The following is a 15,000-nucleotide window of genomic DNA, read 5'->3' on the forward strand; positions in this document are numbered from 1 at the left end:
AGAACCAGTCCACCCCCAAGCGCGAGAAGCAGGAGTGTGTGTGTGTGTGTGAACCCCCCTGTCTCTCTGTGTGTGAGACAGGAGCTGAGTGAGAACCAGTCCACCCCCAAGCGCGAGAAGCAGGAGTGTGTGTGTGTGAACTCCCCTGTCTCTCTGTGTGTGAGACAGGAGCTGAGTGAGAACCAGTCCACCCCCAAGCGCGAGAAGCAGGAGTGTGTGTGTGTGTGTGAACCCCCCTGTCTCTCTGTGTGTGAGACAGGAGCTGAGTGAGAACCAGTCCACCCCCAAGCGCGAGAAGCAGGAGTGTGTGTGTGTGTGTGAACCCCCCTGTCTCTCTGTGTGTGAGACAGGAGCTGAGTGAGAACCAGTCCACCCCCAAGCGCGAGAAGCAGGAGTGTGTGTGTGTGTGAACCCCCCTGTCTCTCTGTGTGTGAGACAGGAGCTGAGTGAGAACCAGTCCACCCCCAAGCGCGAGAAGCAGGAGTGTGTGTGTGTGTGAACCCCCCTGTCTCTCTGTGTGTGAGACAGGAGCTGAGTGAGAACCAGTCCACCCCCAAGCGCGAGAAGCAGGAGTGTGTGTGTGTGTGTGTGTGTGTGAACCCCCCTGTCTCTCTGTGTGTGAGACAGGAGCTGAGTGAGAACCAGTCCACCCCCAAGCGCGAGAAGCAGGAGTGTGTGTGTGAACCCCCCTGTCTCTCTGTGTGTGAGACAGGAGCTGAGTGAGAACCAGTCCACCCCCAAGCGCGAGAAACAGGAGTGTGTGTGTGAACCCCCCTGTCTCTCTGTGTGTGAGACAGGAGCTGAGTGAGAACCAGTCCACCCCCAAGCGCGAGAAGCAGGAGTGTGTGTGTGAACCCCCCTGTCTCTCTGTGTGTGAGACAGGAGCTGAGTGAGAACCAGTCCACCCCCAAGCGCGAGAAGCAGGAGTGTGTGTGTGAACCCCCCTGTCTCTCTGTGTGTGAGACAGGAGCTGAGTGAGAACCAGTCCACCCCCAAGCGCGAGAAACAGGAGTGTGTGTGTGAACCCCCCTGTCTCTCTGTGTGTGAGACAGGAGCTGAGTGAGAACCAGTCCACCCCCAAGCGCGAGAAGCAGGAGTGTGTGTGTGAACCCCCCTGTCTCTCTGTGTGTGAGACAGGAGCTGAGTGAGAACCAGTCCACCCCCAAGCGCGAGAAGCAGGAGTGTGTGTGTGAACCCCCCTGTCTCTCTGTGTGTGAGACAGGAGCTGAGTGAGAACCAGTCCACCCCCAAGCGCGAGAAGCAGGAGTGTGTGTGTGAACCCCCCTGTCTCTCTGTGTGTGAGACAGGAGCTGAGTGAGAACCAGTCCACCCCCAAGCGCGAGAAACAGGAGTGTGTGTGTGTGTGTGAACCCCCCTGTCTCTCTGTGTGTGAGACAGGAGCTGAGTGAGAACCAGTCCACCCCCAAGCGCGAGAAGCAGGAGTGTGTGTGTGTGTGAACCCCCCTGTCTCTCTGTGTGTGAGACAGGAGCTGAGTGAGAACCAGTCCACCCCCAAGCGCGAGAAGCAGGAGTGTGTGTGTGAACCCCCCTGTCTCTCTGTGTGTGAGACAGGAGCTGAGTGAGAACCAGTCCACCCCCAAGCGCGAGAAGCAGGAGTGTGTGTGTGTGTGAACCCCCCTGTCTCTCTGTGTGTGAGACAGGAGCTGAGTGAGAACCAGTCCACCCCCAAGCGCGAGAAGCAGGAGTGTGTGTGTGTGTGTGAACCCCCCTGTCTCTCTGTGTGTGAGACAGGAGCTGAGTGAGAACCAGTCCACCCCCAAGCGCGAGAAGCAGGAGTGTGTGTGTGAACCCCCCTGTCTCTCTGTGTGTGAGACAGGAGCTGAGTGAGAACCAGTCCACCCCCAAGCGCGAGAAGCAGGAGTGTGTGTGTGTGTGTGAACCCCCCTGTCTCTCTGTGTGTGAGACAGGAGCTGAGTGAGAACCAGTCCACCCCCAAGCGCGAGAAGCAGGAGTGTGTGTGTGTGTGTGAACCCCCCTGTCTCTCTGTGTGTGAGACAGGAGCTGAGTGAGAACCAGTCCACCCCCAAGCGCGAGAAGCAGGAGTGTGTGTGTGTGTGAACCCCCCTGTCTCTCTGTGTGTGAGACAGGAGCTGAGTGAGAACCAGTCCACCCCCAAGCGCGAGAAGCAGGAGTGGCTGGTGAGGCAGAAGGAGTGTCTGCAGCAGCTGCAGGCGGAAGAGGAGGCCGGCCTGCTGCGCAGACAGAGGCAGTACTACGACCTGCAGTGCCGCCAGTACAAGAGGAAGATGCTGCTGGCCAAGCACAACCTGGAGCAGGACCTGCTGAGAGAGGTGAGCTGGGCCCCGGCCGTCTGTCTCTCTCTCTCCCCCCCAGGAGCTGAACAAGAAGCAGACCCAGCGGGACCTGGAGTGTCCCTGCTCTGACCCGTCTCTCTCTCTCTCTCTCTCTCTCTCTCTCTCTCCCCCAGGAGCTGAACAAGAAGCAGACCCAGCGGGACCTGGAGTGTCCCTGCTCTGACCCGTCTCTCTCTCTCTCTCTCTCTCTCTCTCTCTCTCTCTCCCCCAGGAGCTGAACAAGAAGCAGACCCAGCGGGACCTGGAGTGTCCCTGCTCTGACCCGTCTCTCTCTCTCTCTCCCAGGAGCTGAACAAGAAGCAGACCCAGCGGGACCTGGAGTGTCCTGCTCTGACCCGTCTCTCTCTCTCTCTCCCAGGAGCTGAACAAGAAGCAGACCCAGCGGGACCTGGAGTGTCCTGCTCTGACCCGTCTCTCTCTCTCTCTCCCAGGAGCTGAACAAGAAGCAGACCCAGCGGGACCTGGAGTGTCCCTGCTCTGACCCGTCTCTCTCTCTCTCTCTCTCTCTCTCTCTCCCAGGAGCTGAACAAGAAGCAGACCCAGCGGGACCTGGAGTGTCCTGCTCTGACCCGTCTCTCTCTCTCTCTCTCCCAGGAGCTGAACAAGAAGCAGACCCAGCGGGACCTGGAGTGTCCTGCTCTGACCCGTCTCTCTCTCTCTCTCCCAGGAGCTGAACAAGAAGCAGACCCAGCGGGACCTGGAGTGTCCTGCTCTGACCCGTCTCTCTCTCTCTCTCCCAGGAGCTGAAAAGAAGCAGACCCAGCGGGACCTGGAGTGTCCCTGCTCTGACCCGTCTCTCTCTCTCTCTCTCCCAGGAGCTGAACAAGAAGCAGACCCAGCGGGACCTGGAGTGTCCTGCTCTGACCCGTCTCTCTCTCTCTCTCTCCCAGGAGCTGAACAAGAAGCAGACCCAGCGGGACCTGGAGTGTCCTGCTCTGACCCGTCTCTCTCTCTCTCTCTCCCAGGAGCTGAACAAGAAGCAGACCCAGCGGGACCTGGAGTGTCCTGCTCTGACCCGTCTCTCTCTCTCTCTCTCCCAGGAGCTGAACAAGAAGCAGACCCAGCGGGACCTGGAGTGTCCCTGCTCTGACCCGTCTCTCTCTCTCTCTCTCTCTCTCTCTCTCCCAGGAGCTGAACAAGAAGCAGACCCAGCGGGACCTGGAGTGTCCCTGCTCTGACCCGTCTCTCTCTCTCTCTCTCTCTCTCTCTCTCTCTCTCTCTCTCTCTCTCTCTCTCTCTCTCTCCCAGGAGCTGAACAAGAAGCAGACCCAGCGGGACCTGGAGTGTCCCTGCTCTGACCCGTCTCTCTCTCTCTCTCTCTCTCCCAGGAGCTAAACAAGAAGCAGACCCAGCGGGACCTGGAGTGTCCCTGCTCTGACCCGTCTCTCTCTCTCTCTCTCTCTCTCTCTCTCTCTCTCTCTCTCTCTCTCTCTCTCTCCCCCAGGAGCTGAACAAGAAGCAGACCCAGCGGGACCTGGAGTGTCCCTGCTCTGACCCGTCTCTCTCTCTCTCTCCCAGGAGCTGAACAAGAAGCAGACCCAGCGGGACCTGGAGTGTCCTGCTCTGACCCGTCTCTCTCTCTCTCTCCCAGGAGCTGAAAAGAAGCAGACCCAGCGGGACCTGGAGTGTCCCTGCTCTGACCCGTCTCTCTCTCTCTCTCTCCCAGGAGCTGAACAAGAAGCAGACCCAGCGGGACCTGGAGTGTCCCTGCTCTGACCCGTCTCTCTCTCTCTCTCCCAGGAGCTGAACAAGAAGCAGACCCAGCGGGACCTGGAGTGTCCCTGCTCTGACCCGTCTCTCTCTCTCTCTCCCCCAGGAGCTGAACAAGAAGCAGACCCAGCGGGACCTGGAGTGTCCTGCTCTGACCCGTCTCTCTCTCTCTCCCCCAAGAGCTGAACAAGAAGCAGACCCAGCGGGACCTGGAGTGTCCCTGCTCTGACCCGTCTCTCTCTCTCTCTCTCTCTCCCAGGAGCTGAACAAGAAGCAGACCCAGCGGGACCTGGAGTGTCCCTGCTCTGACCCGTCTCTCTCTCTCTCTCTCCCAGGAGCTGAACAAGAAGCAGACCCAGCGGGACCTGGAGTGTCCTGCTCTGACCCGTCTCTCTCTCTCTCCCCCAGGAGCTGAACAAGAAGCAGACCCAGCGGGACCTGGAGTGTCCCTGCTCTGACCCGTCTCTCTCTCTCTCTCTCTCTCTCCCAGGAGCTGAACAAGAAGCAGACCCAGCGGGACCTGGAGTGTCCCTGCTCTGACCCGTCTCTCTCTCTCTCTCCCCCAGGAGCTGAACAAGAAGCAGACCCAGCGGGACCTGGAGTGTCCCTGCTCTGACCCGTCTCTCTCTCTCTCTCTCTCTCTCTCTCTCTCTCTCCCAGGAGCTGAACAAGAAGCAGACCCAGCGGGACCTGGAGTGTCCCTGCTCTGACCCGTCTCTCTCTCTCTCTCTCTCTCCCAGGAGCTGAACAAGAAGCAGACCCAGCGGGACCTGGAGTGTCCCTGCTCTGACCCGTCTCTCTCTCTCTCTCTCTCCCAGGAGCTGAACAAGAAGCAGACCCAGCGGGACCTGGAGTGTCCCTGCTCTGACCCGACTCTCTCTCTCTCTCCCCCAGGAGCTGAACAAGAAGCAGACCCAGCGGGACCTGGAGTGTCCCTGCTCTGACCCGTCTCTCTCTCTCTCTCCCAGGAGCTGAACAAGAAGCAGACCCAGCGGGACCTGGAGTGTCCCTGCTCTGACCCGTCTCTCTCTCTCTCTCTCTCCCAGGAGCTGAACAAGAAGCAGACCCAGCGGGACCTGGAGTGTCCTGCTCTGACCCGTCTCTCTCTCTCTCTCTCTCCCCCAGGAGCTGAACAAGAAGCAGACCCAGCGGGACCTGGAGTGTCCTGCTCTGACCCGTCTCTCTCTCTCTCTCCCAGGAGCTGAACAAGAAGCAGACCCAGCGGGACCTGGAGTGCGCCATGCTGCTGCGGCACCACGAGTCGACCCAGGAGCTGGAGTTCCGCCAGCTGGCCCTGGTGCAGCGCACGCGGGCCGAGCTGATCCGCATGCAGCACCAGACCGAGCTCACCAACCAGCTGGAGTACAACAAGCGCCGCGAGCAGGAGCTGCGCCAGAAGCACGCCGTGGAGGTCCGCCAGCAGCCCAAGAGCCTGCGCGTGAGTGAGGGGGCGGAGGAGGAGGAGGAGGAGTGTGGGCAGGGCAGGGGAGAGGAGGAGGAGGAGGAGGAGGAGGAGTGTGGTCAGGCCAGGGGATTGCAGGAAGAGGAGGAGTGTGGGCAGGGCAGGGGAGAGGAGGAGGAGGAGTGTGGTCAGGCCAGGGGAGTGCAGGAAGAGGAGGAGGAGGAGGAGTGCGGTCAGGGCAGGAGAGAGGAGGAGGAGGAGGAGGAGTGCGGTCAGGGCAGGAGAGAGGAGCAGGAGGAGGAGGAAGAGTGCGGTGAAGGCAGGGGAGAGGAGGAGGAAGAAGAGTGTGAGGGCGGGAGACGGGAGGCGCTGGCCCTGGAGCGGGGGGGTGTGAGAGAGGAGGAGGAGGAGGAGGAGTGTGAGAGAGAGGGGGAGGAAGAGGGGCGGGGCGTGGCGGACGGCTGCCCCTCCGAGCTGCTGGGGGGCCCCCGCCGCCGCGCCCGTCGCCGCGGCGACCCCGAGGACGAGCTGTCGGCCTTCTACTTCGCCGAGTCGGCGGAGGAGCTGGAGCGCGCCTTCCTGCCGGAGCCGCCCGCGCCCGCGCCCGCGCCGCCGCCGCCCGCGCGCCTGCCCGCCCTGCTCTCCCACCTGCTGTGCGCCGCCCTGGCGCTGGCCGCGGCCGCCTGGCCCGCGCTGCCCGCCCTGCTGGCGCTGCTGGTGCTGCTGCTGGCGCTGCCCGGCCCGCCCGCGGCGCTCCTCCCCGCCGCCCGCCGGGCCGGCCTGGGCCTGGCGCTGGCGCTGCTGCTGCTGCGGGCCGGCCTGGGCCTGGCGCTGGGCCCGGCGCTGGCGCTGGCGCGGGCCGGCTGCGCGCTGGCCTGCCTGGCGCTGGCGCTGCGCCGCGGGCGGCCCTACGTGGCGGCGGCGCCGGCGCTGGCCCGGCCGGGCCTGGCGCTGGGGCTGGCGCTGGGCCTGGCGCTGGCGCTGGCGCTGGGCCCGGGGGGGGCGGCGCTGGCCCGGCGGGCGCGGCGCCGCGGCGTGCGCCTGCTGCTGGCCCTGCCCCGCCCGCTGTTCGCGCTGGCGCAGCCGCTGCTGGGCGGCCTGGCGGAGCGCAGCCTGTACGGCCTCTTCCCCAAGGCGGGCCGCGGCGCCGGCGCCCGCCGCTGCCGCCTGCCCCTGCCCGCCCGCTGCCTGCCCCCGCCGCGCCCGCCGCCCCTGCGCCGCCGCCTGGCCCGCGCGCTGGCCGCCCTGGCGGACCGGGCCAACGGCGCCGCCCTGCGGCTGGCCGCCGCGCTGCTGGGCCGGGTGCCGGCCGGCGGCCTGCGGGCCTTGCGGGCGCTGGGCCTGCTGCGCGAGGAGAGGCCCAGCCGCCTGCCCCGCCTGCTGCCCCGCGCGCTGCGCCAGCGCCAGGCCCGCCAGCGCACAGCGGACCGCCAGCGCCGGCCCGCGCAGCTCGCCCCCGGGCCCGGGCCGGCAGCCTGGGCGTCCGGGCTCCGCAGGACTGCGTCCGGCAGGAAGGTGGTGCCCTGGAGGTAGAGAGAGAGAGAGTGTGTGTGAGAGAGGTGTGTGTGTGTGTGAGAGAGAGAGAGAGGTGAGTGTGAGTGTGTGTGTGTGTGAGAGAGGGGTGTGTGTGTGTGAGAGAGGGGTGTGTGTGTGTGAGAGAGGGGTGTGTGTGTGAGAGAGAGGGGTGTGTGTGTGTGTGAGAGAGGTGAGTGTGTGTGTGTGTGAGAGAGGTGAGTGTGTGTGTGTGTGAGAGAGGTGAGTGTGTGTGTGTGTGAGAGAGGTGAGTGTGTGTGTGTGTGTGAGAGAGAGGTGAGTGTGTGTGTGTGTGAGAGAGGTGTGTGTGTGTGTGTGAGAGAGAGAGGTGAGTGTGTGTGCGTGAGAGGGGTGTGTGTGGGTGTGTGTGTGTGAGAGGGAGAGAGGGGTGTGTGTGTGTGTGTGAGAGAGAGAGGGGTATGTCTGTGTGAGAGGGTTGTGTGAGGGGTGTGTGTGTGAGAGAGAGAGAGGTGTGTGTGTGAGACGGTTGTGTGAGGGGTGGGTGTGTGTGTGAGAGGGGTGTGTGTGGGTGTGTGTGTGTGTGTGTGTGTGTGAGAGGGAGAGAGGGGTGTGTGTGTGTGAGAGAGAGAGGGGAATGTCTGTGTGAGAGGGTTGTGTGAGGGGTGGGTGTGTGTGAGAGAGAGAGGGGTGTGTGTCTGTGTGAGAGGGGTGGGTGTGTGTGTGTGAGAGTGAGATCCAGTCTCCTCCCCTCTGTGCTCAGGCTGTGTTGATTCTGAGCGCCGGCATGTTTAACACTGAACGTCTTACCCTCTTACCTGCTCTGCACAGGTGTGTTACAGGTGTGAGACCTCCCCCCCCCCAGGCCCCTCCCACCCCCTCTGACTCCTCCCCTTTCACAGTGTATTGAGTGTTCACAAGAGCCCAGGCTCCACCCTCCCCGCCAGACCCCTCCTCTTTCAGGGCTTGTTGAATATTCATGAGAGCACAGGCTCCACCCACTACTCAGGACCCCTCCTCTTTCGGGAATTTGCTCTTGTATGATTGGTCCATTAGAATTCCAGACGGAAAGAAAGGACGGGTGTGATTGGCTCTTAAGAATTCCAGACTGAATGAATGAAGACGTGTGATTGGTCCAGCAGAATTTCAGCCTGACAGAGAGGAGGGGTGTGATTGGTCCAGCGGAATTTCAGCCTGACAGAGAGGAGGGATGTGATTGGCCAGTTGGTCCTACACAGGGAGAGATGGGATTGGTCCGTCAGAAATGCTGTCATGTACTGGCTCTGTGACTTTGGTTTCACTGACTGAAGGCAGACATACAGCACCTTTGCCAATATACATCAGATAATCATTATCAAAGACTCATTAATCGCAATGATTGTTAGCTCTGAAGGAGATATCTTCATATTATTTACCTGTCTTCGAAGTAGAAGGTAGACTGTGATTGTCATTATTCAAGGTTCAGGTATCTGTTTTCAATCTGTTACAGTGACAACTGAATATTTTTGAGAGACAGGAACCCAGAGTCTCTTATAAAAGCAGGTTCAGGTGTGTACAGAGACAGGAGCCCCAGAGTCTCTTATAAAAGCAGGTTCAGGTGTGTACAGAGACAGGAGCCCCAAAGTCTCTTATAAAAGCCAGTGCAGGTGTGTACAGAGACAGGAGCCCCAGAGTCTCTTATAAAAGCAGGTGCAGGTGTGTACAGAGACAGGAGCCCCAGAGTCTCTTATAAAAGCAGGTGCAGGTGTGTACAGAGACAGGAGCCCCAGAGTCTCTTATAAAAGCCAGTGCAGGTGTGTACAGAGACAGGAGCCCCAGAGTCTCTTATAAAAGCCAGTGCAGGTGTGTACAGAGACAGGAGCCCCAGAGTCTCTTATAAAAGCCAGTGCAGGTGTGTACAGAGACAGGAGCCCCAGAGTCTCTTATAAAAGCCAGTGCAGGTGTGTACAGAGACAGGAGCCCCAGAGTCTCTTATAAAAGCCAGCGCAGGTGTGTACAGAGACAGGAGCCCCAGAGTCTCTTATAAAAGCCAGTGCAGGTGTGTACAGAGACAGGAGCCCCAGAGTCTCTTATAAAAGCCAGTGCAGGTGTGTACAGAGACAGGAGCCCCAGAGTCTCTTATAAAAGCAGGTGCAGGTGTGTACAGAGACAGGAGCCCCAGAGTCTCTTATAAAAGCCAGTGCAGGTGTGTACAGAGACAGGAGCCCCTCATCCTCTAAGATGATGTTAATACAGAATTAAATAAACCTTCTTTTTGAAAACAGTGGCCATACAGTTTGAAAACAGAAATCTGCTTTATTTTTGTTTGTATTTTATTTTGTGTCATTTTAATTTGTTTACTGTGATGAGTTTACTTTTCATGTTACTCCATCTGTATCTGTGCCCTCATCTCCACAGAAACAGTCCTGCCCTCAGCCTAGGAGCTGGTCACTGTAAAGACCCCTGAGAGACTTGAGCTCCAACTCCCTGTCTGTTAGAAATAATAAACACACACAGCAGGACAGGAGACACAGGGAGAGAGAGGAGATCACAGAGACTCCCTCAATAATAAACACACACAACAGGACAGGAAACACAGTGAGAGAGAGGAGATCACAGAGAATCCCTCAGTAATAAACACACAACAGGACAGGAGACACAGTGAGAGAGAGAGGAGAAGCAGATGTTGACACTACAGCACTGTGAAGAGTGCAGGATTCCTCCTGCTGTGTGTGTTTTCCCTACCTGTACCTTTGAGGCCAGTCAGACTCCCGATGCGCAGCAGTCTGATCCGCTCCAGGTGTGACCAGCCACCACCCCCCAGTGTGCCTCCCATCCCCAGTCTGTGAGCTTCAGGCCCTGCAGGCAGTCTGGGGACAGCGCCCCGCCTGCTGGGCTGTCCTGGTCAGGCATGTGTAGTGTGCAAGCTCTCTTCTGGCCACAGCTGCACAGAGAACTCGGGTTCAGTCTGGGTTCAGTGTAGGTTCAGTGCAGGTTCAGGGTTCAGCCTGGGTTCAGTGTAGGTTCAGTCTGGGTCCAGTGCAGGTTCAGCCTGGGTTCAGTGCCAGTTCAGGGTTCAGTCTGGGCTCAGTGCAGGTTCAGGGTTCAGTCTAGGCTCAGTGCAGGTTCAGTACAGGTTCAGTGCAGGTTCAGTGCTGGTTCAGTGCAGGTTCAGGGTTCAGTCTGGGCTCAGTGCAGGTTCAGCCTGGGTTCAGTGCAGGTTCACTCTGGGTCCAGTGCAGGTTCAGCCTGGGTTCAGTGCAGGTTCAGCCTGGGTTCAGTGCAGGTTCAGCCTGGGTTCAGTGCTGGTTCAGCCTGGGTTCAGTGCAGGTTCATTGTAGGCTCAGTGCAGGTTCAGCCTGGGTTCAGTGCAGGTTCAGCCTGGGTTCAGTGCAGGTTCATTGTAGGCTCAGTGCAGGTTCAGCCTGGGTTCAGTGCAGGTTCAGTGCTGGTTCAGTGCAGGTTCAGTGCTGGTTCAGCCTGGGTTCATTGCAGGTTCATTGTAGGCTCAGTGCAGGTTCAGTCTGGGCTCAGTGCAGGTTCAGCCTGGGTTCAGTGCAGGTTCTGTGCCCCTGGGGCTGCTCTGCACAGATCGGGGGCGGTGTCTGGTCATCCCTGGGCTGGCTCGGGCCGGTCCGCACCAGGACCCCCCATTCCCCTGTGACCCCCCGTCCCCTGTGGTCACACGAGCCCTCCTTCGTGTGACCTGTGATCGTGCAATCATTATTGTTGTTGTTTTTTAAACAGAAGTATTTTATATAAATTCTATATATATTCTATTTGCAGTGTTCTGAAGGCTGATAGTGTTTTACACCCTTCCTTCCTCGTTGTACCGTCCTGTGTCCCCCCGCCCATCCTCATCCTCTGTGTATAATTTATACAGTTTTATTTTCATCCGTAATAAAGGGTTTTGCTTTTAAGTCCTTTAGTTTGAGTGTCTTTTTATTTGGGTTTTTGTGTGTGTGTGTGTGTTTCTGTTCGGCTGTCGAACCGCACGGGGACGAGCTGTAGGTTTAGCTCAGGGAAATGAAATGGACCAATCGCATCTCTCCTCCTCCTCTGTGCTGTATCCGCTGGGCCAATCACGGCGCGCCTCCCCCAGGGGCTGTGCCCGTTGGCCAATCAGCAGCCTGCGCTCTCCCCGCCCCCTCCCCCCCGTGTCCATCTGACCAACCGCTTTCTTCCTGTTCATACCAGCCAATCAACAGCCTTTTCCTCCTCTGTCCCGCCCCTTGTCATCGGCCGGGCCAATCGGCTTGCCTCCCCGCCCCCCCAGCTCTTGCTTCGGCAGCCAGTCGCGTTCCTGCGTTGCTCCTCGGGCTGCTGTGCTCCGGTCCCAGGCCTCCCCTGTCTCGACCAGCCCGGCCCCACGGCAGAAACTGCGGTGCGCGCGCGTTTCCGAGGGGGAGAGAGAGAGGCAGGCAGGCAGGGAGGTGAAGGGAGAGACAGGCAGGCGGGGAGGGTGTGAATCAATACGATCGTGATTGATCTCTGAGACACAGGAGTGATAAAGAGATGTGAAGGACATCTATTCTTACACTCTTATTCACACACACACTCACACACTTATACACACACTCACACTTATTCACACACACTCACACACTTATTCACACTCCACACACTTATTCACACTCACACACTTATTCACACACACACACTTATTCACACACTTACTTGAACACTTATTCACACACTCGCACTCACACACTTATTCACGGACACTTATTTACACACCCGCATACTTATTCACACACACTCACACTTATTCACACACACACGTATACTTATTCAAACACACTTATTCACACACTCACACTTATTCACACACCCGCACACTTATTCACACTCGCACACTTATTCGTGCACTCACACTTATTCACACACTCGCACTCACACTTATTCATACACTCGCACACTTATTCACTCTTATTCACTCATACTTTTTCCACACACGTATACTTATTCACACTCGCACACTTATTCAAACACTTATTCTCGCACTCGCACACTTATTCACACACACACTTATTCACACACTTACGCACTCACACTTATTCACGCACTCAGTTATTCACACATTTACACACTCGCACTTAATTCACACACTCGCACTCACACACTTAGTCACACACTCGCACACTTAGTCACACACTCGCACACTTAGTCACACACTCGCACTTATTCTCACACTCGCACACTTACGCACTAACACACATTCATGCACTCACAGTTATTCACAGTTACGCACTCGCACACTTATTCACACTCGCACACTTATTCATGGACAGACTTATTCACTCATACTTTTTCACACACACTTATTCAAACATACGTATACTTATTCAAACACACATTCAAACACTCGCACACTGATTCACGCACGCACACTTATTCACTCGTACTTTTTCACACATGTATACTTATTCAGACACTCACACTTATTCACACACACACACTCGCCCACTTTTTCACACACTTGCACACTTTTTCACACTCACACACACTTATTTACACACTCGCACTCACACTTATTCACTCATACTTTTTCACACACACTTATTGACACACAATCACACATACTTATTCACACAATCACACACTCACCTTCACACACTTATTCACAAACTCACACTCACCTTCACACACTTATTCACACACTCGCACACTTATTCACTCCTACCTTTTCACACACGTATACTTATTCAAACACACACTTATTCACACACTTATTCACACACTCACACTTATTCACACACACTCACACACTTATTCACACACACACACTTATTCACACACACTCACACTTATTCACACAAACACACTTATTCACACACTTACTTGAACACTTATTCACACACTCGCACTCACACACTTATTCACGGACACTTATTTACACACCCGCATACTTATTCACACACACTCACACTTATTCACACACACACGTATACTTATTCAAACACACTTATTCACACACTCACACTTATTCACACACCCGTACACTTATTCACACACCCGTACACTTATTCACACTCGCACACTTATTTGTGCACTCACACTTATTCACACACTCGCACTCACACTTATTCATACACTCGCACACTTATTCACTCTTATTCACTCATACTTTTTCCACACACGTATACTTATTCACACTCGCACACTTATTCAAACACTTATTCTCGCACTCGCACACTTATTCACACACACACACTTATTCACACACTTACGCACTCACACACTTATTCACGCACTCAGTTATTCACACATTTACACACTCGCACTTAATTCACACACTCGCACTCACACACTTAGTCACACACTCGCACACTTAGTCACACACTCGCACACTTAGTCACACACTCGCACACTTACGCACTAACACACATATTCATGCACTCACAGTTATTCACAGTTACGCACTCGCACACTTATTCACACACACACTTATTCATGGACAGACTTATTCACTCATACTTTTTCACACACACTTATTCAAACACTCGCACACTGATTCACGCACTCACACTTATACACTCGCACACTTATTCACTCGTACTTTTTCACACACGTATACTTATTCAGACACTCACACTTATTCACACACTCACACACTCGCCCACTTTTTCACACACTCGCACACTTTTTCACACTCACACACACTTATTTACACACTCGCACTCACACTTATTCACTCATACTTTTTCACACACACTTATTGACACACAATCACACACATACTTATTCACACAATCACATACTTATTCACACAATCACACACTTATTCACACACTCACCTTCACACACTTATTCACACACTCACCTTCACACACTTATTCACACACACTTATTCAGACACTCGCACACTTATTCACTCCTACCTTTTCACACACGTATATTCAAACACACACACTTATTCACTCAGACTTTTTCACACACACACACGTATACTTATTCACAGACTCGCACTCACACATGTATTCACACACACTGTCGTAAACTCTCTCTCACAAACACACACACAGGTCCCAGCGGAGAGATGATCCCCAAATCCAGGCTTTTCCTGAGGAACGGAGAGTCGGATCTGTTTGCAGAGACGCCTGCTCTGAGTTTTGCTTTGAGGTGCTGGAGCAGATACTGGGGGCAGAAGGAGTACATACCGGGGACAGATACCAGGGGCAGAAGGAGTACATACCAGGGGCAGATACCAGGGGCACATACTGGGGGCAGCAGGAGTGTGTCTGGACTGCAGCACCCCAGCGCCCCCTGGTGATCGTCGAGTGTCCTGCCTTCATTCACACAGAGCGGCGTTTGTTGAATTAACTCCTTTCCACCTTCTCCTCTCCCCTCTCTCTCCTCTCTCATCCCTCCCCTCCCTCTCCTCTCTTTCTCCTCTCTCCTCTCCCCCCCTCCTCTCCTCTCTCCCCACACCTCTCCCCCCCCCTCCTCTCTCTCCTCTCATCCCTCCCTCCCTCTCCTCTCTCACCCCCCCCCTCTCCTCTCCTCTCTCCCCACACCTCTCTCTCCCTCCTCTCTCTCCTCTCTCATCCCTCCCCTCCCTCTCCTCTCTTTCTCCTCTCTCCTCTCCCCCCCCCTCCTCTCCTCTCTCTCCCCTCTCTCTCCTCTCTCATCCCTCCCCTCCCTCTCCTCTCTTTCTCCTCTCTCCTCTCCCCCCCCCTCCTCTCCTCTCTCCCCCCTCTCTCTCCTCTCTCACCCCCCCCTCTCCTCTCCTCTCTCCCCCCTCTCTCTCCTCTCTCACCCCCCCTCTCCTCCTCTCTCCCCACACCTCTCTTCTCTCTCCTCTCTCTCCTCTCCCTCCACCCTGTCTCCTGATTTGTCCCGATCCCCCCCATCTACCCCCTGTCTCCGCCTGTCCCCTCTCTCTCTCTATCTGCCCCCCAGTCGAAGGAGCTGCAGATCAAGCGCCAGTTCCAGGACACCTGCAAGATCCAGACCCGCCAGTACAAGGCGCTCAGGAACCACCTGCTGGAGAGCACTCCCAAGAGCGACCACAAGGCGGTGCTCAAGAGGCTGAAGGAGGAGCAGACCCGCAAGCTGGCCATCCTGGCCGAGCAGTACGAC

At 56.5% G+C, this 15,000-nt stretch overlaps 2 protein-coding genes and 1 long non-coding RNA gene across 3 annotated transcripts in view; all 3 read left to right on the forward strand.

Moving 5' to 3' along the window:
- The window catches only part of LOC107076503 (serine/threonine-protein kinase TAO2), a 58,503-nt gene that overhangs the window by 43,445 nt on the left and 58 nt on the right, over positions 1–15,000 (forward strand). The window contains exons 16-18 of the mRNA XM_069188383.1: positions 2,109–2,312; positions 5,245–5,484; positions 14,821–15,000. The exon at positions 14,821–15,000 is cut by the window's right edge and continues 58 nt beyond it. Coding sequence (XP_069044484.1) covers positions 2,109–2,312; positions 5,245–5,484; positions 14,821–15,000 — 624 coding nt within the window. The remainder of the gene's footprint in view (positions 1–2,108; positions 2,313–5,244; positions 5,485–14,820) is intronic.
- Positions 5,551–6,264, forward strand: LOC138238040 (neurosecretory protein VGF-like; the record flags this gene model as incomplete). The annotated part of the gene is made up of 1 exon (XM_069187840.1): positions 5,551–6,264. A coding segment is annotated over one exon (714 nt), but the record flags the coding sequence as incomplete, so codon positions are not given.
- On the forward strand, positions 7,476–10,838 carry LOC138238260 (uncharacterized). The gene is made up of 2 exons (XR_011189335.1): positions 7,476–10,014; positions 10,139–10,838. It is a non-coding gene; the product is annotated as an uncharacterized lncRNA (long non-coding RNA).

The sequence above is a fragment of the Lepisosteus oculatus genome, chromosome 4, assembly GCF_040954835.1.
Source record: "Lepisosteus oculatus isolate fLepOcu1 chromosome 4, fLepOcu1.hap2, whole genome shotgun sequence".
NCBI classification, from domain to species: Eukaryota; Metazoa; Chordata; class Actinopteri; order Semionotiformes; family Lepisosteidae; genus Lepisosteus; species Lepisosteus oculatus.